At 43.8% G+C, this 25,739-nt stretch overlaps 2 protein-coding genes across 3 annotated transcripts in view; one reads left to right on the top strand and one right to left on the bottom strand.

The window, feature by feature from the left end:
- Positions 1-8,983, top strand: part of rtn4rl1b (reticulon 4 receptor-like 1b) — a 135,070-nt gene extending 126,087 nt beyond the window's left edge. For both annotated transcript variants that reach the window (XM_052077515.1, XM_052077516.1), the window contains 2 exons: positions 4,552-5,003; positions 6,468-8,983. In XM_052077515.1, the coding sequence (XP_051933475.1) occupies positions 4,552-5,003; positions 6,468-7,355 (1,340 nt within the window). In that variant the 3' untranslated portion in view covers positions 7,356-8,983. The remainder of the gene's footprint in view (positions 1-4,551; positions 5,004-6,467) is intronic.
- The window catches only part of dph1 (diphthamide biosynthesis 1), a 279,042-nt gene that overhangs the window by 202,818 nt on the left and 50,485 nt on the right, over positions 1-25,739 (bottom strand). The gene's annotated exons all lie outside the window — the stretch shown is intronic.

Genomic DNA, 25,739 nt, shown 5'->3' with positions numbered 1-25,739 from the left:
CTTTTAGCATTCTGCCCGCGCTTGGCCGTCACAGGAAACAAAAATCCAAACACGCTAGATGTAAACAAGCTCGCCGGGGAATGGAGTGACGGCGCACAGCTTGCCGCCTTAACTCGGCGCTCCAGTAGGAATTTTACATAAGCCAACATGCATGACGATGCTATGTGTCAACAACGGTGGGAAGGATCGATGACAGCATGTTCATGCATGTTGGATGATGTTGACACACATATCCATCTGATCCCTGAGGCCATTGTCTTCTTGCTATTCGGTAGATGTTGCCAAAACCTCCACATCTGCTCGTTTATTTATTTATTTTTTACCCTTAAAGGGACTGCGGTTACTACAGTTGACAGCTCATCAAGTTACAGTGAAACTCCTCTACAACGAGACCTACATGGGCGAAAATATCCCCTAGTGTGAAAAAACATTCATGCATTAACATCATTCCCACTCTCCTGCCCCCCATACAATGAAAAAAAAGCCCGTTGCGTTATACAAAATCTTTTTCTCTGCTCTTGCTTCGCAAAGAGATTCACTACAACAAAGTCTAATCCAACAGCGACCTCTACTGCTTCATTTGGAAACTGCAACAGCAACCACTACACCGGTTTACACATGTGCAGTAGTCCAGGAAGTATATGTTATTGTTAGTTTCAGACCCAGCAAGAACGTTGCATTGCTAAAATAGCTACAAAACGGACCTTTGGATGTAAAGCAGCTAAGACAAAAAGAGCTCTGACGCTGGAGGAAAGGTGAAAAATGATCAAAATGAAAGACGGAGGAAGCAAAATAAAAGACATTATCCAAGAAATTGATGTAAGTAAAAGTGAATGCTGATCCTAAATTTCGCAATTTCTTTCCCTTTTTTTCTTTCTACGCTGACTATATGAAGTGTCAAATAAGCGTATGCTCATACTTATGCACTATTAGAATACAAATAAAGAGTACACATATGTTTGTGTGTGCGTGTATGTGTGTATTTATATCTGAGATGGAATTTGCTACAGTGAAAACCCCCCTGTTGTGAAAAATTTGTTGTTGCAAACCTGATGTCGTTGTAGTGGAGTTTCACTGTATCACGATTGAAAATGAACGGGTTAATAGGTGGCATTGCAAGTTCCGGTGTTAAGGAGTTAGTTTTTACCTTAATTTCCTCTTATGGGGAAAACGTTTCAAGGCCATAAAATACCAAACAAGCCAATGAAAAGGTATGTTTGCCATTTGCTTTGCCAGCATGGAGAAATACAAGACTCGGTGGAACTAATACATAGCTTCTTGGACAGGCGTGAATGCGAATTAGGGGCCTAAGAAGAAAAAAAATTGGGGAGAAAAGTAGAAAAAAAATGGAAAAGATGCATGGAATCAAGTGCATCGAGTGGAAGGGAATCGAATCGTTCCACTTTAAAATACATTGCAATACGTATCGAATTTTCTTTCAAGCTACGGTTACATTATATTTTATATTTATAGTAGCGACAAGTTCATTCATATACATGCACGCACGCGCACACACACACACACACACACACACACACACACTTGATCAATAAACCAGCATTTTACTTAAGATGTCAGCGAGCACATCGTTCTTTGCAATCATCTTACAGTGGAAATACATCCAGGTCCAATCGTAGTCTTTAGAGAGAAAAGGCGCTTGTCCCGTCTGGCGAGTGCCACAGTCATGCAGCTCGGCAGTCCCCCTCCTATTAGCGTGCATGGTTTATTCATGAGGGCAAACCTGTGTGAACCTTGTTGCATTTGCATTCGGCACAATAACTTCTCATTGTCTATCAAGGGACTATATCCGTCCCGTTTGGTTCCTTTATCTATTTCTATTGCTCAGTCTCGCAGGAAAAAAAGGTTAGCTTGAAGATTAAGGGGGTTAAAGGGGGGCAAAACAACCTTCTGCGAGGTAAAAACAAATTGAGACCGTCTATCATCTCTGGTTAAGAAGGCGGGGTTAGGGCTTGTAATTAGCTAACGTGACCCAGAAACAATAATCTTCTTTCGGGGCTTGTGTAGTATTGTCAAAAGATAACCTTACACGTCCATTTTGTAACATAATGAGATTCTTTGTGTACTGCTAAGTGTGCTACTCAACAACTGATTTAAAAAAAACAAAGACAAACTGAAGAATTCACAATAGCTGCCAAAATTTATTTTTCGATTAATGTTGTGAACACTCATAACACTGTCAAAACACCAATGCGTTGACACAGTGTATCAACCCTATGTAGATGTTGTCCTTTTCACTGTAAATAACTGAACATTAATGTCCACGGTCTCGCACTGTTCATTTTTTTTCTCCTTAGTCCCATTTTAAATCTGTCCCCCTTGTGATATAATTGCCTTATCCTAGCTAACTGAGATGGTTTCCATCGGGTTTGCAAAACTCCATTTTGTTTTTTGCTAGGATGGCGTGAGAGGCCGTGCTGGGCTTTATTGACTGACTGCTTAAGGCGCAATCTCACAGAGCGGTGAAGGTTTGCTATTGTGTGCTCACGTAACAAGGTTCCAACACCCCCCCCCCCACCCCCACCAGGGTTTGTTCAAGGTCGCAAAGACATTCCGTGAGATTCGGCTTAAAACGGCTGAATTTCATGCTCATAGCTGGCCAAATATTTGCATAGATGCAAGGGTCATCCAAATAGTCCTCGCTGAAGACGATTCGCTAGGACCCGTTCTGACTGGAATCCAGATATTCAGATTCGGTGTTAGTTTTCAGCGCCGATTCTTGTACAGCCCCAGGTTGAAACAACATTGCAACCTTATTGTCAAAAAGTGTGGGCTGAATGGATTTAGGTCTACAAGGCATGTCATTTCATCGAAAATAGCACTTTGGAAGACAACTGTTGTACTGTACATACGGTGCCATGTTTTTGCAGGCCGTGCAAATACAAGGCGTCAGTCAGGAGAGTCTGAAGAACCAGCGGAGCAAGGGGGCGGGGTTTATTTGTGTACGTAAGAGAAGGTGCACATCAGAGACTCAGAAGTCTGTCACAATCTCAAGCATTGCTATCGCCTCACATTTCTTTTATGTCAGGCTTATCGTTGCCTGCCTGTCTGTCTTTCTCCTGCCCTCTCGGATCATTTTCCCCATTTTGCCATCAATCTAATTCCACCGAGGACACACATGCATGAAGCAAAGCGTTAATGGAAATGGTATGCAAGAAATAGAATTAGTGATAGGCGAGTGAGATCGGTCTCCTAAATGATGGTACCTCGTGGACGGATGAGTCGTCGTGCAGTCAGGAGATTGTCGTGACAACTAAAATGTAAAACTAAAATGTTGCGCTAATGTTTTTGGTGTTGCCTTGCTGTTTGTTTACTGTTAAACAGACCAAGATGAGAAAGATCCATCTCAATTACCACACCGAGCTCAGCACCTGAATCCAAAAAAATAAACAAAAAACGTTTCTTGTCGAATAAATAAAGCAAAGCTTTATTTCCCGAGAGCAAGGCAAACCTATTTACTGCGTCAGTCCAGGCCGAGCATGATACGCCTCTACAGAAATGGCAAAATGATTGAGGCAGAAAAGAGATAACAATAAGGAAGAAACTGCTTTCTAGTTGACGGAGAAAAATATTGTGGGTAAAACATGCCATCCCTGTTTTGATAGAGGTCAAAATATTTTTTTCAAGACGCATTCTGACAGTGCTCAACAGCATGAAAAACGATTGCAGAGAGAACACCTGCATGTGGTGTGTTGCCCACCGGCAGGGTTTAGCAACCCGCATTAGAGCCAAACCCAGGAGAGCATACGCCTGTTCAGGTGTCACAACAGTGTGCTGAATGACTGTTAAAGGTCGGTGAAATCCGACGCTCAATGTCACAATTTTGTTGTGCCTCGTGAGAATGCGCAGAAAAAATATATGCTTGTCTCTTTGGCAGAGAGCTCCCGGCATAAAAGACCCCGGATTATAGGGTTACTTAAAAGGCAACGGGGGCGTATCGATTAGAAGCAGTGAATCAGACCTTCTCTGTACGGTGAATAATAAACCGAGTGGAAGGCAGCCAAGAGTTTGTCGGACTCAGCTTGCCAAACGGCCCATGTGCCGGGCTCATTTAAGACGCGAAGAAATGTGGCTAAGTCACATCTCCCGTCCCGCAGGAGCTGGCAAATCATGCCGTTGATCAAGAAGTGCCTCGGAGCTTCTTAACACATGTTTAAATAAACGCTCCACGGCCAATTTCGCTGGCAAATGGACCGATCGCGGCCTACGTCGGCTGGTTGACAAGCGACGGAAATGGAAGAGAGAGCAAAAGGCTCGTCGTGGATCATTCTCAGAAGGTGGCGCACTCACTATATGAAATCGCATCATTTGTGCTGCTCGGGGACTCACTTGGAGGGGTCGTTATTGTTTGTTCTCTTCGGCGCTGTGGGTGTAAACACAGCGGCTTCGGGCTGTGTGAGGCAACGGGGGACAATCCTTAGGTTTGCATAGAAATGATCGGAAAATTTGTGGGGCATTCCCTCTGGACAGATGCTTAGTTTCGACTTCATCGACAAGAGAGTCTGCCTCTAATTTGCGTCTTTTAATGTGCAGGGTGCGGGCTGGAGTTCCTGCTGGTTCTCTGCGGCCTGGAGTTTTCCTGGTCCTGCCCGCGTCACTGCATTTGCTACACAGCGCCGAGCACAGTCTCGTGCCAAGCGCACAACTTCCTGACGGTCCCCGAAGGCATCCCGCCCGACAGCGAACGGATCTTCCTGCAGAACAACAAGATCCACCGGCTTCTCAGAGGTCACTTCAGTTCCAACACAGTGACCCTCTGGATATACTCCAACAACATCACATACATCGAGCCGTCGACCTTCCACGGCTTCGTGCTGCTGGAGGAGCTGGATTTGGGAGATAATCGCCACCTGCGCTCGCTGGCAGAAGACACGTTCCACGGGTTGAACCGGCTCAGCGCTCTCCACCTGTACCGCTGCGGACTGAGCTCGCTTCCCAATAACATCTTCCAAGGACTAAGGAGCCTGCAGTATCTCCACTTGCAGGTAATTCCAATATCTTTCCTCATACAGTGAAAAACCTCTACAACGAAATCATGTTTGCAGCAAGAAATTTTTCACAACAAGGGGGTTTTCACTGTAGCAAATTTGATCTCAGATGTAAACACTCACATACACGCACATACAAACATATGTGTACTCTTGATTTTTATTCCAATAGTGCGTAAGTATGAGCATACGCTTATTTGATACTTCATATAGTCAGCGGAGAAAGAAAAAAGTGAAAGAAATTGCGAAATTTACGATCAGCATTCACTTTCACCAACATCAATTTCTTGGATACTGTCTTTTATTTTGCTTCCTCCGTCTTCCATTTTGATCACTTTTACCCTCTCTTCCAGCGTCAGCGCTCTTCTCGTCTTAGCCCCTTGACATCCAAAGGTCCGTTTTGTAACCATTTTAGCAACGCAACGTTCTTGCTGCATCTGAAACGAACAATAACAAATACTTCCTGGACTACTGCGCATGTGTAAACAAGGTGGTTGCTGTTTCAGAATGAAGCAGTAGAGGTCGCTGTTGGATTAGTCTTCGTTGTAGTGAATCTTGTCGCGAGGCAAGAGCAGAGAAAAAGATATCGTATAACGCAACAGGGTTTTTTTTTCGTTGTATGAGGGGTAGGAAAGTGGGAATGACTTTAAAGCATGAAAATTTTTTCACACTAGGGGGTATTTTCGCCCATGTATGTTTCATTGTAGAGGAGTTTCATTGCACTCACTTCAAGTTCATTGGAAACATTTTAATTGACTCAAACAGAGCTCGCCTCTCTAAATAATCAGTTCATCACCAGTGCCTCGGCTTCTTTGCTCGAGGGTCAAAGCAACAGAAGCGAGGAGGCGGCATTTTACCAAGTCAGCACAACATTTCCACTCGTGTTTTAGGGCGCCGAGGCAAAAGATGTTTTCTCAGATTTTTTTTTTTCCTCCCCGACCATCTAGTCATTACTATTCATCAGGCGCAGCTCATTAGTTTTCTACATTTTGCATGAGTTAAGATCAAAAGCCGATTTATTGGGGCATGCAACGGGGCATGCAACGGGTCAACCGTAAGGGGGAAGAGCAACCAGTTGAACATGTCCATATGGTGAGAATCTGAAAGATAACACCTCTTAATTATTTACCAAATGGATCTTGGGTGTGCTTGGTCCCACTTGAAGTCTTCACAAAGAACATCTTCAACCATGCTGGGAAAGTAAATTTGAAGGAACGGTTTTTGGAAATCCTGTTTTCTGTCATACATGACGTAGCCCCTCACTTCGAGCAAATCAATTTGGAAAGAACAAGGCCACATATGACAACTGCGGTCTCTTATTCTATGTCATTGACCTCACAAACATTCCCAGACTGTAGAAAACACGTTCATGTACATTTTGCCGTGGATTTTTGTAACCTTAGTGTACCATTTTACCGATAGTGAAATTAACTACACTGCTTTGTCATCTGGTCTCCTCAGCAAAATCATCTGAAATTCCTGCAGGATGACACATTCGCTGACCTCCACAATCTGAGCCACCTGTTCCTCCACGGAAATCACCTGTGGAGACTCAACCAGAACACCTTTCGGGGTCTTCATGCCCTGGATCGTCTCCTTCTGCACCAAAATCAGATCGAGTGGGTTCACCACCTGGCGTTTCATGACCTCAAACGTCTCACCACCCTCTATCTGTTTAACAACTCCCTCATGCAACTGTCAGGGAACAGCCTGGACACGCTGCCCGCTCTAGAATACCTGCGTCTCAATGACAACCCCTGGTCATGTGACTGCAAGGCCCTCACGCTCTGGGAGTGGTTGAAACGTTTCAGAGGCTCAACGTCCTCTGTAGGCTGCCAGACGCCTATGGACATGGTTGGAAAAGACCTGAAGGAACTGCACAAGGAGGACTTCCCCAACTGTTCCCCAAATTCGGAATCCAGAGCCCAGACCAACAACTTATCCGGCACAGTCAGCCCACCGTTCATGAATCGCGGCGTAGTGGCGGGCTCTGGGGGGCAGAACAACGTGGTGAACCCCTCCAGGGCCGGCCGTCCTCGCAACTGCGCGAAGAACCGCAGTCGGGGGAGCAAAGGGAAGGGCGACAACGAGGTCCACCACACGAAGGAGGTCATGGCGGACAAGGAAGATTCCTCTCCGGACTTCTCCGATGGCGGAAAACACGATCACACGTCCCCAGACGGGACCGTCACGAGAAGAAAGCACAAGTGTGTTCCGCGGACCACTGTTCGACCCCCTAGCGGGGTTCAGCAAGCCAACAACCGGGCGACCTTATCCCGGCCCTTATTATATGTCTACGCCCTTGTGGTTGCCTTGACGACAACAAATGCTGACATTTTTCTGCGCTGATCTACGGCGGGTCTGGTCAAAGGTTACTGGAAGGAAGACGGCCCTCAACACACTTTATTGCTCCTGGCCCCTGTGTCTTTTTGTGCGAGTGTGATTTTGTCTCAGTATTGTATAGGAACCGTAACCATTCAGATGAGCACAAGCATAAAAACGTCCGAAAGACTTGCAGGGAATCCCAGTGACAAAAGGTTCATGCAGACCAAGCGTGCACTGCCACTAAAGCCAGGTTTCATGCTCATGTGTCTTTCTGTTGGTCTGTTTCAGCTCTGGACCTCCAATAACCAAATATTATGCAGAGGCGGGCATGTCATCGCTGCAAGTCATAAATTTGGTCTTCTCCATCGTGCGATACAATTAAACTGGAGAGTCGATGACTGATTGTGTATACGGCCTCTATCACGCTCCAATTCCTTCCTTGCTAGCAGCAGGTCCAAAAACAGAAAAAAATGTACATTAACAGACCTAGGAATGTAAATATTCCTGTTACAAAATGGAATTTATAGCCACTGTTGAGTCAAGGCCATACATGGTACGGAAAATAAGCTTACTCACAGCAAGACATCGCTCCAACCAACTCCACACAGTAAGCTAGCAATTAACCCCCCCCTCAACACATGAGGCTGCCTTCTCATTTATTTACACACATTCGCCACTGCCCGACTGGATGTGAAGCTGCTAATAGTGTCGGGAAGCCGTGAACTGCCATGTGATATAACCCATTCGCTTGGTTCCGTCTTCGGGTGATGAAGCCACCAATGTTTCTGTATGTCGTGCTTTTTTTTGTTGTTTTATTTTTTTACTTTTCAAGACACAGCGTGGACTTAACGATGAACCCATGCAGCGGGGCCAGCAGGAAAAGTCAAACAGGGCTTTGTCAGTTTGCACAGTGAACTGATGTCGAACTGAGCCCGCCAACCGACTGCTCATCGCAAACTGAGGAAGACATTTTATCCAGACTCACTTGTCATTGGCATACAAGACTGGAGGGAGGAGGAAAAAATAAATAACAAAAAAATAATATTTGTGGGCTGTGTGTGCTATTTGACCCGACTTGTGTGATTTGAGTCCAATACAAAAGAACCATTCAAAAGGAGCATGGCAAATGGGAAAAGACTTCTGCCCCTCATTCTGGGATCCGTTGCGATCCAGGACAATCGCAACTGAGGTCCTAAAGGAATTCTGTGAAGCACACATTGACTGACGGACAACTATGTGATGTGCCAGCCAACTTCTGGAGCTAATGTGCCTCCCTCTAATGGACTACGATGGTATTTGTATTGATGATGTAACAATGGAACAGATTAGCGTGCTGATATCTTACATTTCCTGTCAAACTATGAGGAAAAAAATATATATACAGTATATATCAGTGGCATCAATTATGACAACAGGGTTTTGGCTCCTTAAAACGGGAGGCATTTTGATTTTATCGAGCATTTTTTTTTTCATGCTATATTTTCAGAACCGTCATTTGTGAATGCACAAAGTTATCATCATGCGTCCTCTCTCGTTCAATTGTTTTGCATCTGTGCGTTCTTTATGTTGCCAGTGCGTTCCGCGCTGCCTCATCCCAAGACTCAGAAAAAAAATTTCTAAAGATATTAAAATCTATATCTTCGTATGTCTCACCGTGGCAGCCCGAGTCTGTTTATTGATGCTCTGATGTTTTATAGACTTGCTCGGAGATAAATCAATGTCGCTTTCATTTTATTGCCGCTCCATTCATATATTCTTTTCCCCAGGTGAACAAGAAATTGGTCTGTCAACAAATGTGGATCTCTTTTCAGGTTCTACCCTCTATATTTTTGCTCTAGCTAGCAGTCAAGCCCCCCCACCCACCCCCTGTGGAAATACAGCCGCAGCATGCAAAGAAATAGAATCCTCCTGTGCATCGTGTTGACAAGTCTTTGCTCAAATACAAGAGGAACTCAAAGGAAGTTCATCCTCTTGAGCGGAGTGAAGAAACAAAAAAGATGCTGCAGTTTGATTAAAAACCTGAAAGCACGAGTGCTATTTGGAAAGTATTTTGTTTTCATGACTAAGCCTCGAGTATATTTTCTACACTTCTACGTGTTTCTGCGTTTAAAAGACAGAAATTGGTCACGTGATAAACCGGCGCAAATGCCTGAAATTATTGCGAACAGACTCCTACTCTCAGCATCAGCAACAAAACCACCAAACTCGCAACATATCGGCCAGACGTCTTTGATGCAATAAGCTTCGACAAAGTTGCTGAAGAAGTCTCTATTCTCTGGCTTCATGTATAAGCGAGCAGTTCAATAAACGGGGAAAGCAGTGAGAGCGCATTTTTATTTATTTGTGAGAGCTCATGTGTGGGAGTAGCTAACAAGCTTGTTAGCGCACACGCAAACATCTATCACGCTAGTTAAAACAAAGGGGGAAACAGACAAAAAATTATGAAATGATAGAATAATAATAATAGATTTCATTTCTAAGCGCCTTTCAAAACACTCAAGGGCACCTTACAATCAAAACAAGATATAGTCAAGATTATTTTCAAGTAAGACAAATATATATATCAAATCCTACTTTATATTTGGCCTGAACGATTTTGAAAAATCTGTTTTTTTTCCTTCGCTCAATATTGATATTGCGAGCTAATATGGGTTTGGTTTATTTTGAACAAACACACAATAAATGAATACCGGTAAATAACACTACAATCAGTGTGGAAAAATAATCACAATACGATTTTTTTAAAAATCAGCCATCCAGTGAAGCGCGATATAGCAAGTGATGACTGTACTCACTTTTGAATATTTCAATCAAGTCTGTTTAAACAAAGCGACATGTCTGTCGTGTACATTTCAGTCCGACGACAAAGTGTTGTCCTCTGCAGGGGACCTGAGCGAAGACAATTTTGACTTGTTTGGGTCGCCTCACTCTGCCGTGTGGCAAACACAACGGCTCCCCGCTGTCAATGCAGCTGTGATTTTCCTAATTACAGAGCCACTCGCTCCATGACGTCCCCGCTCACCTATTCGACCGGCTTCCTCGGCACACGCGACGTCTCTTGTGAACTGCTGGAGGACGTAGAAACACAGCCACACAGACATCGATGGGATAAAACACCTGAAGATTATTACCGTATTGGCCCAAATATAAGATGGCCCCTATTATAAGACGACCCCCTCTTTTTCAAGACTCAAATTTGAAAAAAGACATTTTGAACACCAAATTAATTTTTATACAGAAAATAATTACAGTACATCTGAAACCAATGATTAGAACAATATATTTGAGAGAAAAAGCATGTTATTTTGCCTCATTCAAATCGAAAGGGCAATCACATTCGTAAATGAATGGCTTCTGGTTTTTGAAAAGTAAATTACCGTACATCATAACTTCTCCTCAGCTGCCGGTTAAACTGGCCGATCTTCAACCCACTTTTCTCCAGATTGTTATTACGTTTCTCCGTTTTCTGTTATTCCTCTTCTATTATTTTCTTCTCTTTTCCTTCTTACCCCTACCGCTATTTTTATTTTTCATGGCAGGGGTTCACTTTGGCCTGGGGAGTCAAGTTCAGCATTTGCTTCAATGATATCTGGCGCCATCTAACGTCGTGAATGGGTAAAATGTCTAGACCCCGAATATAAGACGACTCTTATTTCAATGCAAAAAACGCTGTCTTATATTTGGGCAAATACGGTAATCAAGTAATCGCAAATACAGTAGTGGCCTGCAACTAGGGACTGACCCTCCCCCCATTCCCCCCAAATACACAACAAATTGATGGCACCCTCAAAGTTTCTAATTGCACATACGAACATGTTGAAACTGCGACGCTGCCCCAAACACGTGACTATTCCAAGCCAAGCTAAATTTTGCTCCTCCACAACATTCAAAACCTTGCTCTCAGTCGAGATGTATCACTTCACCACCCTTCCTTGACGCCAATTGCCATACCGCTTACTGATTTAGACAGGGCTATGGCGGCATTTCCGAAAGAGCACACTCTTTTCAGCAAATTGTTAGTACAGAATAAAATATATATATATATATTGTATATATAACTTTGGCTAAAATATTAGCACCCGTGGTTGAAGGCTTCCTTTATAAGCACATCATGAAATTGTCCATTACATTTTATGGCAGAGCCACTAAAATAACATCAGCTCGGACTATCGCTTTCCATTTGTTTTTTAATTGACTCACTGTCACTACTGTGTGGTGTTTAATTAAAAGCAGGCAATTAGAAAAATGGAAAGGGAGCGAACCGGGAAGGAAGACGGAGTGACACGGTGATTAATAGCCAAGTTGAGTTCTTTATTTATTTTCAAAACAGAAAATGCTTTGCGCCGACTTTTCCCAACTTAATCACAAAGTTAACATTGCCTCTTGCCCCACAAAACACTTCTATTTACGGCAACTGGAATCCCCCGAAGAGCAGCGGCGTGCTCCATTTTGAGCGAGCAAACCATGGCCGCATATTAAACTCACATGAAAGCCCTAGGCCTCGACAGCACCTGCATGGATTACAGCCTTGCTAATCCGCTGATCTCTCACCCCAAACCAGGCAGATTACGCCGGGAAAAATGACTGAGAGTCACCGGAGTATGTGTCCGTGACAATACATCTGATTTTAATGTAGACGCTCTTGTTGTTGTTGTCAGACACAAGAAGGGCGGACTCTTATGTGCCACCACGAGAAGATTTGCTTCCACATGGCTGCACATTTTTCAATTTTTCTTCCCGGGCTATTTATGTCACCGCTTGCGTCACGTTATAGTCATAGTTAATTGAGTCGTTCCACCGCTTTGCTCAGCGGCGCCAGACTGCTTCGCGAAGCTCGAGACGCTAGCCGTGAGCCAAAGATGTGTTTCTGACTGACAGCGGAGCGGCACTTTCACTTGTACTCCCTTTGGATGTTTGATGTGTCACATCGCAAAGGGGTACTTGGAATCCTGCAATATAATCTCCGAAGATATCCTACAGCACGTGTCAAAGTCAAGGCTCGAAGGCCAGATCTGGCCCGCCACATCATTTTATGCGGCCTGCGAAGGCAAATGGAAGCATGCCAAGTTCCATCATGCTTGCTAAAATCTGAACCCAAATTTCAAATTGTCAGATGTAATCCACAATAACAGTAATTATTCTTGACTTCTGATTTTAAAACTCGTTATCCATCCATTTGTTGTGTGCTGTGTATTCAATATGTGGAGGTAATTAAACATTTACAGTATATAGTTTCAGAGAAACAGAAGTCTCCATGTCTTAAGGCTGTTTTTCAACAGGGCTGTCATAATAGTTCTTTCTGAGCACTCGAGTACATCAATCGGGAAAAGTAACGACAGAAATTGGTCCACATGAACCATCGTATTTTCCGCACTAAACGGCGGCGCACCTAAAAGCATTCCATTTTCTCAAAAGACAACAGTGCACCTTATAATCCGATGTGCTTTTTAAATCAATCCATATTCTGATTTTTGGGACATGTAGTATTTCAGATGTTCTGTAAAGTGTTTTGATACAATTGCAGCGGTTGTGAAAGTGCTGTATTGTATTCCCTTTAGCATAGCTCCATCTAGTGGATGCATAATGCAACATCAGCCACTATTTTAGCTTCTATTCTATGCCCCTTACAGTGCGGTGCGCCCGATATATGAAAACAGTTTCAAAATTGACCATTCATTGAACGTGCCCCCTATACTCCAAAGCGCCTTAAAGTGCAAAAAATACGGTTTCCCTCTTCACGGTTCAGTGTTTTGGTTTGTTTTTTGAGTGTTTCTACCATTTATTTTCTTGCTTTATAATCTTAGAGTATAAGATTGCATTCAGCCGCGTCAAATAATTGAAATTCATTTTGTAAGAAAGGCCACCGAAGTTTCTCAGCCGAAATGGAGTCGATTTGAACACCTTGAAATAGGGCCCAGTGGTTGTCACATCCTGATGGCAGCGCTAACATCCTTTTGGAGGTTTGCTGTTCAGAATTCTGCAAAGGGTTTACCTATATTTTGCCTTTTCCAAGCACAGTGAACACAGCATGCGTCCCGTCGATGATTGATGTGTGGTGGTTACTCCGTGGATTCGCTTGGCTGTCTTTTGATTACTGGATTTCACCAATCTGCCATGCTGCCTGTCTTTATTTCCCTCCTTGGCATGCCGCACGTTGTCAGGGATGTGACCGACATCACTGCCTATCACGTTCATGCCAAGTTTGGAGTCTGGATAAATATAGCAACGCCGACCCACCTAGAACGTGTACTGCAAAACATCTGAAGGAAAGCAACCCGGTTTGAAGGAAAGCAGCCCAGGCCATTTCTGTCCTGGGTTGCTCCCTCAACACTCTGGAGGAGGTGGGCAAGTGAAGGATGCTAACTAAGCTAAAAGCTATGATGGACAGTCCCTCCCACCCCCCTACCTGCCCTGACAGCACGAGGTAGCTTCTTCAGCCAGAGACTGTTACACCCGCGGTGCAAGAAGGAGCGATACCGACGCTCGTTCCTACCGACTGCTGTCAGGCTTCTGAATAAAAATAATAATAATAATAATTAAATGACGTCAAAAACAATTGTAAATAGCACTGCAATTTATCGATTTTGTATTTATATTGCACTTAATTGAACGGTGTTTGTTTTTTTCCTTCTTTCTACCCACAATCTTGCTGCTGTAGACTGTAAATTTCCCCAGTGTGGGACATACAAAGGATAACTTATCTTGAGCTTTCCATCCCAATTTTTTACACCCGCCAACTCTTTTAACACAAATACTGTCAACTCAGATGATCAGGGTAGTGTACAGCAGATGAGGAGTCCATGAATCCATCAGGTGTCCATGCTTCAATTAAGAGCCCAATAACGCGCATGTAGCCCACCTGCCTTCGCCCATCTAATTACCGTAATTTCTGCAATATAAGCGCACCTAAAAGAATTCCATTTTCTCAAAAGCCAAGGGTACACTTTATAATCCGATGCGCCTTATATATACACACATACTGTATATATATATAAGATAAGATAAGATAAGATATCCTTTATTTGTCCCACAATGGGGAAATTTACAGCCTCCAGCAGCAAGAATGTATGTAGAAAGAAGAAGAGAAAAAAAAACAACAAACATCTTTCAATTAAATACAATATGAACACAAATGGATAAATCGCAGTACTATTTACAATTAATAATAATAATTAATATATTATTAATTATATAATATAATTATATAATATATAATACATAATTATATAATAATTATATTATATTATATCTATATATATATATATGGATCAATATTCTGATGTCTTGGACGTATTGTAGATGTAACAAAGTGCTTTACAGAACAGCTGCAGCGGTTGTGAAGGCAAATAAAGCTGTACTGTATTCCCGTTAGCGTAGCGCCATCTAGTGGATGCATAACGCGACCGCAGCCATAATTGTAACTTCTATTTTATGCACCTTATAATGCAGTGTACCCTGTATACGAAAATAGTTTTAAAATAGGCCATTCACTCAAGGTGCGCCTTGTACTCCAAAGCACCTTATCGTAGGGAAAATACGGTACTTCTACGGAGTATGTGCATCAGAAGCTCCGATGTTGCAAGCATTAACTTTTGATTGTCAGCATGCCTCAGCCACTTCCTGCTCAATCATTTTTGTGGAGAAACGTCCAAATGTCATACTGACATGCGGCCACCGGATATTGTAATTTAGGAAGTCAGAAGGAGAATTCCAGCTGGATTAATATATTTAATTCAAATTCCTGTGGCTCAGGTGATGAAAACCACATGAGATGTAATATCATCACTAAGCAAAGATGGAAGAGCCTCCAGGCTGTATATTTAGTGGAAAAAATGTGTTCTATGTAAATGTATGTGTTCTATTCAAATCCAGCATCTTATCAAAATCTTCGCATATTGCATTTAAAGTGTATTGGTATCGTTCGCCGATTAGCATGATAGCCTGTTTCATTTGTGAACATTTTCGGTCAATAAGAACACAAATTTAGCAAGAGTCTCGTTGCCTCAATTTCAACTTTGTGGGTTCTCACCGTGACCTGGATGACTGAAAAGTTAAAGATGACTTTGGCAAATAGGAAATATAAATAATGAACATACGCTCGTAGAGACCAAGCATTAACATGTTAGTTCATGGTAAGAATGGTAATTGATGAATTAACTTAATTTGAGGATGAATTCAAGCCAACGGCAAAAGCTACATACGTTCTATACATGCATTTAGGTAAGAATTTGTCAGGGCAGATCCTTGACACCAGTGCATTCAGATTAAGGGGTGATTGGTCGAACAAAAACGAAACTTAAAAAAACATGACCTCATTAAATAAACCAATAAGCACCCATCAGGAGAAGTCATGACTTGTTTTATTTGATCCTTCTTTGCCGTTACATGATCTTTGAAATGAAATCCATTCTAAAGGACACTGGGGGACATTCAGCGGCCTTGCTTCATAGAACTTTTCGTTCTTTCCACAGTATCAATTTGGGCCTCTGTGTCCAGATATTTCCCCTTTTTTTAAAAAATTTAAATTCATTTGAAAATGTGTCTGTGATCTCCTGTCAAAACAGCTCCCTCACCGCCGGCTGGAAAGTGAAGAAGATATGCTGATGTGCAGCTGATTTTGAGGCGAGGCGGCGACAGCGGCCACTTAATCTCGTCTGCCACTCCGAGGACACCCACCCCGCTCGGAAACGACCACCCCCCGTGTCATTTTCTCTTTCCATACCAGTGCCACATCTCTTGACTCTGTCGTATTGTGGTAGGAGAGTAACACACTCCATGAATCACCAAAATCTATCCCGAATGGACTGACTTAAACCGTAAGTGGGGACAATGCCTCAAAATGTGCATTAAAAATATCATTTAATCGGTCCAAAACTGGCAACCCTTACCTCATTGAGCACCTCATTTACAATCTACAAGTGCTTAAATGCATTCGAGGCAAAGATCAAATCAACGTGTCATCCTTTCGTATCACGAGGACTCCGAAGGTTGCTCCCACTCTGCACAGCGACGCCAGTCATGCACTCCATACACAGTCAGGAAGCAGCGGGATGTCGGAGGTTGAGTTCAAACTTGCCTCCCTCCCTTCACTGCGAGTGTTGCTGCCCCGCGGTGCTGCATCACTCACACAAACGCAAACGCACACCCACACAAACACGCTGCCAATTCACAGCACGGTAATTCATGCAATGAAAATATATTTTACATGTAACGCCCGCGTGCGTGCTTGCGTGTGTCCGCCCAAACAACTTCCAAGTAGGCTTGTAGCGCCCACGCCAAGACCAGGCCATGTTTGGAGAAACGAATCACCGCTAATGAACTCCAACAGCGGCCACAAGCCAAACTCCTCTACGTACTACTGCAGTGTTTTGCGCGCAAGCTCACGTGCACACACACACTGTCAAATCACAGCTGAGTCAAGCTGCTCTCATAACAAGCCGTCACTTCAGTTCACCGTGATGCGCTTTGGAAAGTTAAACCCGGATCTGACTTCTGCCAAGGCTGTGTTAAGAGTGTGACATCAGAACAATGGGAGTCTGAAACAAAAGTAGCGCCACACAATCCCCAATCCTTTGAGTTTTTCACGCTCGCCGTTCGGCGTGAAAGGCTTCAAACCAGCAATGGCGGCAATGAGGGCGGGGTGACAATATCCCAGCCTTGTGGCGAGCATCGGAGCCATTTTTATAGGTATGACGGCGTCTGTGTAGGAAGGACTAGACGATTAGATGCCAACGCTTGACCGTGGAGCTTCTGTATAAAATCTTAGCCAATCTAACGATTTCCGGTAGTCATCGTACATTTGGCATCCTTTTTGTAATACCCCTTTCCCACTGAAATTAGCGGGTAGTAGTGATCCGTGGCGACACGCAACCAATGGCCAATATGTTTCTTTCCCATTGACCAACAGAAGGCGATTCTGCGCTCCACTCCCCACCATTTTGCGCCTGGTTACATCAGTGTTTTTCAACCCGTGTGTCATTGTCAGGTGTGCCGGGGAAAATATCCAATTTGTATGCCTGTGCGGTCTTTCGCCCAGAAAGTAATCCTGTAGTACCCTCCATTCCGCTAGGGAGGAGCAACAGCTAGCCAATTGCCTTGTGTTTCGACGAGAGACAAGCAAATTTGTGACGCCATGAATGCAGGACGACGGTGAAACAATAAATATGAAAGATGATAAAATACTGTTTTCTTTGTTTTCATTTGATTCCAATTCAAGCTGTTATAACGTTCTTCAATGTTACAAACGGTTATAGTAACAATACAACACGTTAATTGTTCAAATAAGCATTTTCAGCTAGTGGTGTGCCGCAAGATTTTTTTCAATGAAAGAAGTGTGCCTTTGGCTCACAAAAGTTTGAAAAACACTGGGTTATGTCACCACACTGTGATTGTGTCGATGACAGTGCGAACGATTTCTTGGTGGTAAACAAAGCAACATGCAAGAGAGTGTTCTTTCTTTTTACCGTCCTCAAAATGGTCAAAAATCAGCGTTGGATCAACTCTTTCTACTGAGACAACAGCTTCAGGGGCGATCTCCTAGCTTTGTTGTGGGGGTGTGCTATGTACGAGGCCGATGCCACGCGATGTTATGACTCATCACGTAATTACCGGGAAGTCCCGTGTTAGGCTTTCAAACTGCAAGCGGAGGCGATCCGAGGTGATCACAGCCCGCCTCCGATGCTGTGCTGGCGGACACGGATCGGCACTGCCCAGTAAGCCTTTCCCACTGCCCCAAAAAGCGTGTTTACCCGTGATCTTGTGGCAGTGGGAAAGGGGTATCACAGTTCGTTTTTTCGAAATGCGAGAGCTGTAATTACATTGTGTGTCTGACCTATTTCGAAGCATACCTCTCGATTCGAATGATTCTGCCGCCAGTTATGTAACGCTACTTTGTTCACACCTAACCAGAGAAGTGACAGTCGGGTGGGTGAGTGGGGCGGGGTATGACCAAGACTTTGATTTGACACGAAAGATTGTTAACGTACCGGTGGGGAAATGTGTGATTCCACATATTTGTATACAACAAATGTAAACAGGATGTTGAAGCCTTTCAAAGGTAAAGGGGGGGGGGGGGGGGAGAGTCTCAGTTCCAATTATAATCAACCGTCACAGGTTGGCACCCGTCATGTGACGTCAAGGTCAGTGCAGGTTCATGTGAAAGGTTAAAATTAGTGTAGAAGGTGATGGTCAAAGCGAGGAAAGGACTTTGTACACATAAGCTGAGGGTATGGCGGCCTGTTACACCGGGTGAAGACAGATGTTAATTGATTTTGTGACCACTAATTGGTTGCCTGGCAAAGGGCCACAACATCTCGAAACAAGCTGCAGGGGTGCCGCATCAGTGTGGGGCTCTGGCGTGTGCCCTCCCCCTCCCCCTCCTAGTTACAAGCACTTAATTCTGTCTCTCAACAAAGACTCAACGCTGCGGGTCAGTGGCAGGAAACTGGTTCCAGTTTATCGCCGACATGCCTTGTGACAGCATCGTGACACCAGTCTCCTCTCTGGTGACAATTGATCAGGTGGAGGGTGGAGGTTGGGGAGGCAGTAGTTTCCATTGACTTAAATCGGGATCAGACGACTGGGTCTCAAGATGAGAAAACTACTCCCAATTTCACACCGAGCTGGTGCCAGGAATGGCGCTTAGTGCCAGCACTCAGGTGGTTTCGAACCGTGTCCCTGCGGAGACCAGTTGGGCTTCACACTGTCCGGGAGGCACTCCAGAGCACCAAATCAACCTCGATGCATCAAAGAGTTGAGTTCGCCAGCTCCAAGTGGCACTATCAAAAGAGCAGACTCGCTGCGGTGCGACAAATAAATAGTGGCGTCTTGTTGCTGACCCGTTCTGATTGTCCCACTGTCTAGCTTTCGCGTAGGTCTGAACAGGATCAGCGGTGAAGTCAAAGGAAGGATGGAACAGTTGACCTTTTTCAAGTTGGTATTATGATGAGAAATCGACTTGTACTATAAAAATGACTCCAGGTCGACTCGGGCCGGTAGCCTTTTTCAAACTGAGACCCCCGCAACATTGCCGCATTGGAAGCGTAATAAAACGGTCATGTTCTTGTGTGTGTCAAGCAGGTGCCAGAGGAGGGCTTTTCCTGCAGCGTGCAGACCTGCTGCCAATGTGTTCATCAAGTTAGGCGTGTATTTAAGCATCGGCAAGTCTCTGTCTGATTACTGACCTTGTTTTCTGCTCATCCTCAGGTGTTGTTTTCTAGACCTCTCCAAATCCTCATTTTTCTCTCGAGTCTTTCGCTTGTAAGTATCGATATTATTTTGTCTTTTGATCTTGCTCATGATCTTGTCACGACAGTTATATTCTCCGATCTACTATTACCGGTACCTTGCTTTTACGCATTGTTTTTCCTTCCTGACCAGTGATTTCTGTTTATGCTTTGTCGGCGCGCTTTTGTTAATAAATATTTTGAGTGACGGATTTTTTGTCTACGTGTGTGGGATCCAATCGCCGGTGAACTTCGGCCACAGTGTCCCCTGTTATGGCACTGGCAAAGAAACAGCAGCTCAAAACTTTCAGAGAGATTCACCCATTCTTAGAAAAAGCGTAAAATAATACCCATGCCTATTTTGGATGGTAGCGAAAAAATAATTTATGTTTTACAATTTACTCAGTGACGTCTTCTCTTTTGGATGCTGCTAATAATGATTTCTTGTCTGAAAACTGTTGTTTTTGTGCCAATGTACTCTGTTTTTATTAATATTGAAATTAGTTCCCCCAGAAAAAAATAAAATAAATACTGCTGTGTTATTAACGTTCTATCTGGACACTGTTGTTTTGCAGCGATGCACAGAATGAGGGAGGCGGGGGGGGTTACTGTGATCCATTACCGCAATAAGAGAGCGTTAAATGGGAATTTTACTTCAGGCCGCTAGTTAACTGCTGAGCGGCAAAATGTGAAAAAGCGGGCGAAGAGAAGTCTGCGTGACAGGCATGATGAATGGCAAGATAGTTGAATAGATAAACAGAGCGCAATGAGAACGAAAAATGGTAAAGCATTTTCTCACTGCTTTTATTTTAATGGCAAAGAATAGCCTGCCACCTTCTGTAATAACTTTTAGCGAGCGTGGTCTAAAAATGTGAAAATGTACCCAGCAGTGTACTTTGCCAAGGCCCCTTGGGGGGTGGGGGGGCTTGAAGATGCAAGCGGCAGCATCACTGAGTGCTACTCCGTCACAGGAGACCCGTCTTACCGCCGCACGTCAGTGCGCGCTTCTTCTACCCCCCATGCTAAAAATAAGATGCGAAGCCCTTTAAAACGGTCGCCTCCCATCTATCTCACTTTGTTTGCAAACTTGTCTCAACAGGGAGATCCTTCAGATTGCAGCTCTGGTGCAACCCCCTCAACAACCGCGAGCACCAAAGAGTCAACTGCCGGGATCAAAAGAAGACTTCGCGTCTTCGCAAAGGAACCAAAGGAACGCGGCCTACTCACCGCTAATTTTAAGCATTTCCACAAAAAAAAAGAAAAAAAAAAGAAGAAAGCCGTGATATGAAGAATTCTTAAAGCACAAAGTTTGCCGGAGCTGTCATCCCCATCAATCATCTCCGACGCCGCCTGTGCACGGCGTGACATTTCTCGCCGAGACACGCAACATCTTTTGACACCTTGTCCATCAGCGGACTCTCGACCGCTGTATGGCTTGTTAGATGCCCTCCACGCGAGCCATTACGAAAGGTTATCGAGAATGAGCATCCTTGTTCACGGTTCCGCTACGACGGACACAACGTTCAGTACACCTGCAATAAAAAGGGCAATTACAATTGCACAAAGTCCAACGTAGAACTCCACCAAGGCCAAACAATCCCCTTCACAGTCATCTAATTAAAAATTACAATGACATGAGGTGTTTTGGTGTACTAATTGGTTGAACAGTCGTTATCATATGTCGAGCATATTTCTATCCTCGTTAAAGCAAATCTTTTCGAACAAAAGAGAAACGTGCCAAGCGTTCGATCAACCAGTTTCCTGAAATGGCTCAGGGCAACTGCAAATTCATTGTTGTGACATGGATGACAATTTGTGGCCCAAAGGAAGTAGGACGACTGCGCTGTCATTCTTATAGCACTGCATGCATACATTTCTCTCAGGAGATTGTTTCATGTTCACATTTCCACTTTTGTGCCTTTTTTTTTTCTTCCTCGTCGTGCTATGGACTGCTGCCTTTTCCGGTCCGCATGAGACAGTGCAAACAGTAAATGTAAAATGCGAATCTTGCCCAGTCTTTGGCAATTGATCTTCATACATACATAACACAAAGGCATAACTTTCAGTTTAGAATGTTGAATGACTCAGCAATTTGACATGTTCAATGACGTTAAATATTGACTTTTGGGAGGCAGACTCTGGATTTTGAGAAAGAAAAAATGGCTTTTGCACGGGAACCACGACATTTTGCAATTTGCAGGAATGGTTTGGAGCAGTGCACCGTTTTACAAGTTTCAATTATGATGACAGAAATGCACCAGTGTGACTCAGAAAATCTCGGACACGAGCAAACAAGACCAAAAAAAAAAAAAATGGATACCATTTTTGCCTAGTGAGTCTAGAAATCAAAGATTTTCTTTCAAAGACCTTTGCATACATGGCCGATAGAATCAGTATTCTCAGCTCGACGCTACGAAACAAAAGGAAACGGCAGCTGCCCTGCCTGCGCTCACGTATCGTCTCCCATATCTTCTGTAGTCCCATCTTGTTAAATGAAAGTCAAGCCTGTCAGATCAAACGGACCACCTCTGCCATTGCGTCCCTCTTGGAAAATGTAACAACCCCCGACAAGGATGGCAGTCAGCAAGACGATGCCTTTTTTTTAATGAGTCTGTTTTCAACAGAAGCCATAATTGACTTGAAAAACGACCTATTTTTCTTGACGCGTACACAGAATTCAGCATAATAATTTGGAATCCCTGGGTTCTACAATTTCTTCAAGCTAAATTACACCTCTAAAGTAGCACAAAAACATAAAACATTATTGCGCCAACTGACAGACGAACAGATTGACAGATACCTTGAGCTATGTATTCCGAGACAGGCACACGTGCTCTCGTCAGTAAAAAAAAAAATAATAATAATAATAATAATAATAATAAAAACGGGTGCATCTTGATTTTCATGGAGGTGCAAGCCTCCTTTAGCGTGTTTGGAAATTTGGCGGACTGCACTGCACCCTCCTGGGCATTCCTGCAGACTAAGGGTGTGTTTCTATTGCATCATTATTACTCGTCCCCAATGAACCTGACAAATGGGCGAGATGCTAGATCAGGTAAAAGCAGGTCTAAGTTGTGACGCGGGTGGTATAGTGTGATTTTGGTGGGTTTTATCCAGGAAGACAGATCCTGAGCTCCACAGACGTGTGCGGTGGATGTCATCGAATTTCATTCATAAATATGACAACAGCACATCGGCTGTGTACACTCCCACAACGGAGAAACACCCATTTCTACCTGTGCGCATCTATGAAAATACCAAAAGACGAAAACTCCACACATGCGCAAAGTTAGACCGCACTCTGTGCTAGACCTAACGGATGGCTGGATGAATCCATGGATAGTGATGGGCACTGATTGACTGTCAGGATGATTCCTATGCATCTGATAGATTTTACTTATATAGGACCACGGATTAAATAAGGCCAAACAACAGACAAACTATCTGACCGGCAGACAGATGGACCAACCGACCGATGGATGGAGAAAGACAGGCAGACTATTGGTCCCACAAACCGACAGACAGATAGAAAAGATGACGGAGACGACAGATAGAACAAATTGACCAAATGACAGATCAATAGATGAATGTGCTACTTAAAATATTGCCCTTTTCGGGGTGTTGTTATGCCAACAGTTTGATTGAATTGATTGATTCCATTTCTATGCGTCATCCCACAGGAGAAACAATGAAAACCATTAATGTCATTTTCAGCTCAGGATGTGGGAGGTGTTGCAGCAGGACACCTTTTGGTATTATTGTCATGAATGAAAAACAGTCAAGTGCGAAGCCACGTGACTATTTTTTCCCAAAAGCATGTCATGAATTTATGCCAGAAACTAAAGGACTATATTTCTATTTTCTTTTTGAGTGAGTCACACTCACGCCTGCTGTCCAGCGCCCTCACCGCAAAAGCCTCTGATGGGCTCTTTATTGTCGAGGCTCAGCATCTGTTGCGCAACGCTTACACCAACGTACATCTACCCACGAGTGTAGGAACACAATGTCCACCCCCCCCCCTCCACACACACACACACACACACACACACACACACACACACAGGAAAACACTGATGGAGTCAATGTTAAAAGTCAGCAGCCATGGGAAGAAATGGCCTCTCTGAAAAAATGGGATTGTTGCTGTGAGATTGACAGAGAGAAAGAATAAGGGGAGGGGGGTCACACTCCCCACAGTTAAAAGACTGCACTAACTGGCCCTCTTGATAAACCTTGCACATTCTCACCGCAGCTCAGAGGTGCTACCTCCGGCAAGGTCAGGCCAGGGTCAGACTGATTGAAATCACAACACACGTGCACACTGGCACACCGAGGTGCTGCATTAAAAATGAACGACGGACCAAAGAACTTTTATTGTGAGGATAAAGTGAACTGCCGCCCCCGCTTCAATTTATTGCGGCATCAACTTGAGCAAACAAGGTGATGAGCAATGATTACGGCGCGCGATAAACATGACAGCAGTCAAATGAGCTCGGAATTAGCGTGTAACTGTTGTGCATAATGGCTCATCTGTTACTCGCCGACAAAATGGCAGAGGGTAATTACAGGATGGTGAGAATGTGACAGGTTGACATGTTGCTAGGAAAACTCAAAGCCAAAGTTGCAATCCGTAGATGTACATTCATAAACAGACAATTGCTTCGTTTTCAGTGTGTCACTGAACCAGCTGCAGAGCGTGTGGATGGACTCTTGCTTTGGAATGAAAAATTAAAATCATCAAATGTTGTTGATGAAGCGGGTGGAAATTTGAACGGAAATGGCTGCCTGCTCTGCCCACCAGGAGGCAGTACAATATTGTACAGTAATTCATTCATTCATTCATTCATTCATCTTCCGAGCCACTTGATCCTCACTAGGGTCGCGGGGGGTGCTGGAGCCTATCCCAGCTGTCTCCGGGCAGTAGGCGGGGCACACCCTGAATCGGTTGCCAGCCAATCGCAGGGCACACAGAAACGAACAACCATTCGCACTCACACTCACACCTAGGGACAATTTAGAGTGTTCAATCAGCCTGCCACGCATGTTTTTGGAATGTGGGAGGAAACCGGAGCACCCGGAGAAAACCCACGCAGGCCCGGGGAGAACGTGCAAACTCCACACAGGGAGGCTGGAGCTGGAATCGAACCCGGTACCTCTGCACTGTGAAGCCGACGTGCTAACCACTGGACTACCGGGCCGCCCTTGTACAGTAATGCGAACACAAAAAAAGGAATCGCACTACTTTGACGACCGGAACTACTAGCGGTGACTCGGTAAGATGGTGTCATATCATTTTCCGTCAAGAATAAAAGAATACCGTATTGGCCCGAATATAAGACGGTCCATGATTATAAAACGACCCCCTGTTTTTCAAGACTCAAGTTTGAAAAAAGACGTTTTGAACACCAAATTAATTTCTATACACAAAATAATTACCAGTACAGTACATCTGAAACAAATGATTATAACAATATATTTGAGAGAAAAAGCATGTTATTTTGCCACATCAAATCTTAATATCTGAACATTTAAATATGTCAACTAAAGTGCAATCACATTCGTAAATGAATGGCTTCTGGTTTTTGAAATGTAAACGACATCATAACTTGTCCTCAGATGCCGGTTAACCTGGCCGTTCTTCGACCCACTTTTCTCCAGATTGTCGCTACGTTTCTCCATTTTCGGTTATCTCTTCTATTATTTTCATCACTTTTCTTTCTTACCGCTATTTTTATTTTTATTCTTCGTGACAGGGGTTCGCTTTGGCCTGGGCAGTCAAGTTCAGCATTTGCTTCAATGATATCTGGCGCCATCTAGTGTCATGAATGGGTGTAATCTCTAGACCCCGAATATAAGACGATCCCCACTTTTTCAGTCTTATATTCGGGGCAATACAGTATATGCAAAGAGAATGGCTGAAAATAATTATTTTAATTAGTGATTATTTTGTCGATTCATTGACAAATCCGATTTTTTTCACCTTTTCATAAATTCCATCCTTTTTTCAGGACTATTTGAAACTGACAGCGAAGAAAATGCACAAAAATTAGTATTTGGTTAATGGTTAGGTCCATTCTGTGAAAAGCTCGGTACCGCCGTACACAAAAGATGTCCCATTGAATGAGAACTCACTCAAATAAAGTTGCTTATTTGCAGATGATTGCAAATGTCTTCCAGTGCATCACGG

The sequence above is a fragment of the Hippocampus zosterae genome, chromosome 10, assembly GCF_025434085.1.
Source record: "Hippocampus zosterae strain Florida chromosome 10, ASM2543408v3, whole genome shotgun sequence".
Classification (NCBI taxonomy): domain Eukaryota; kingdom Metazoa; phylum Chordata; class Actinopteri; order Syngnathiformes; family Syngnathidae; genus Hippocampus; species Hippocampus zosterae.
This window is presented reverse-complemented; position numbering and strand designations above follow the sequence as displayed.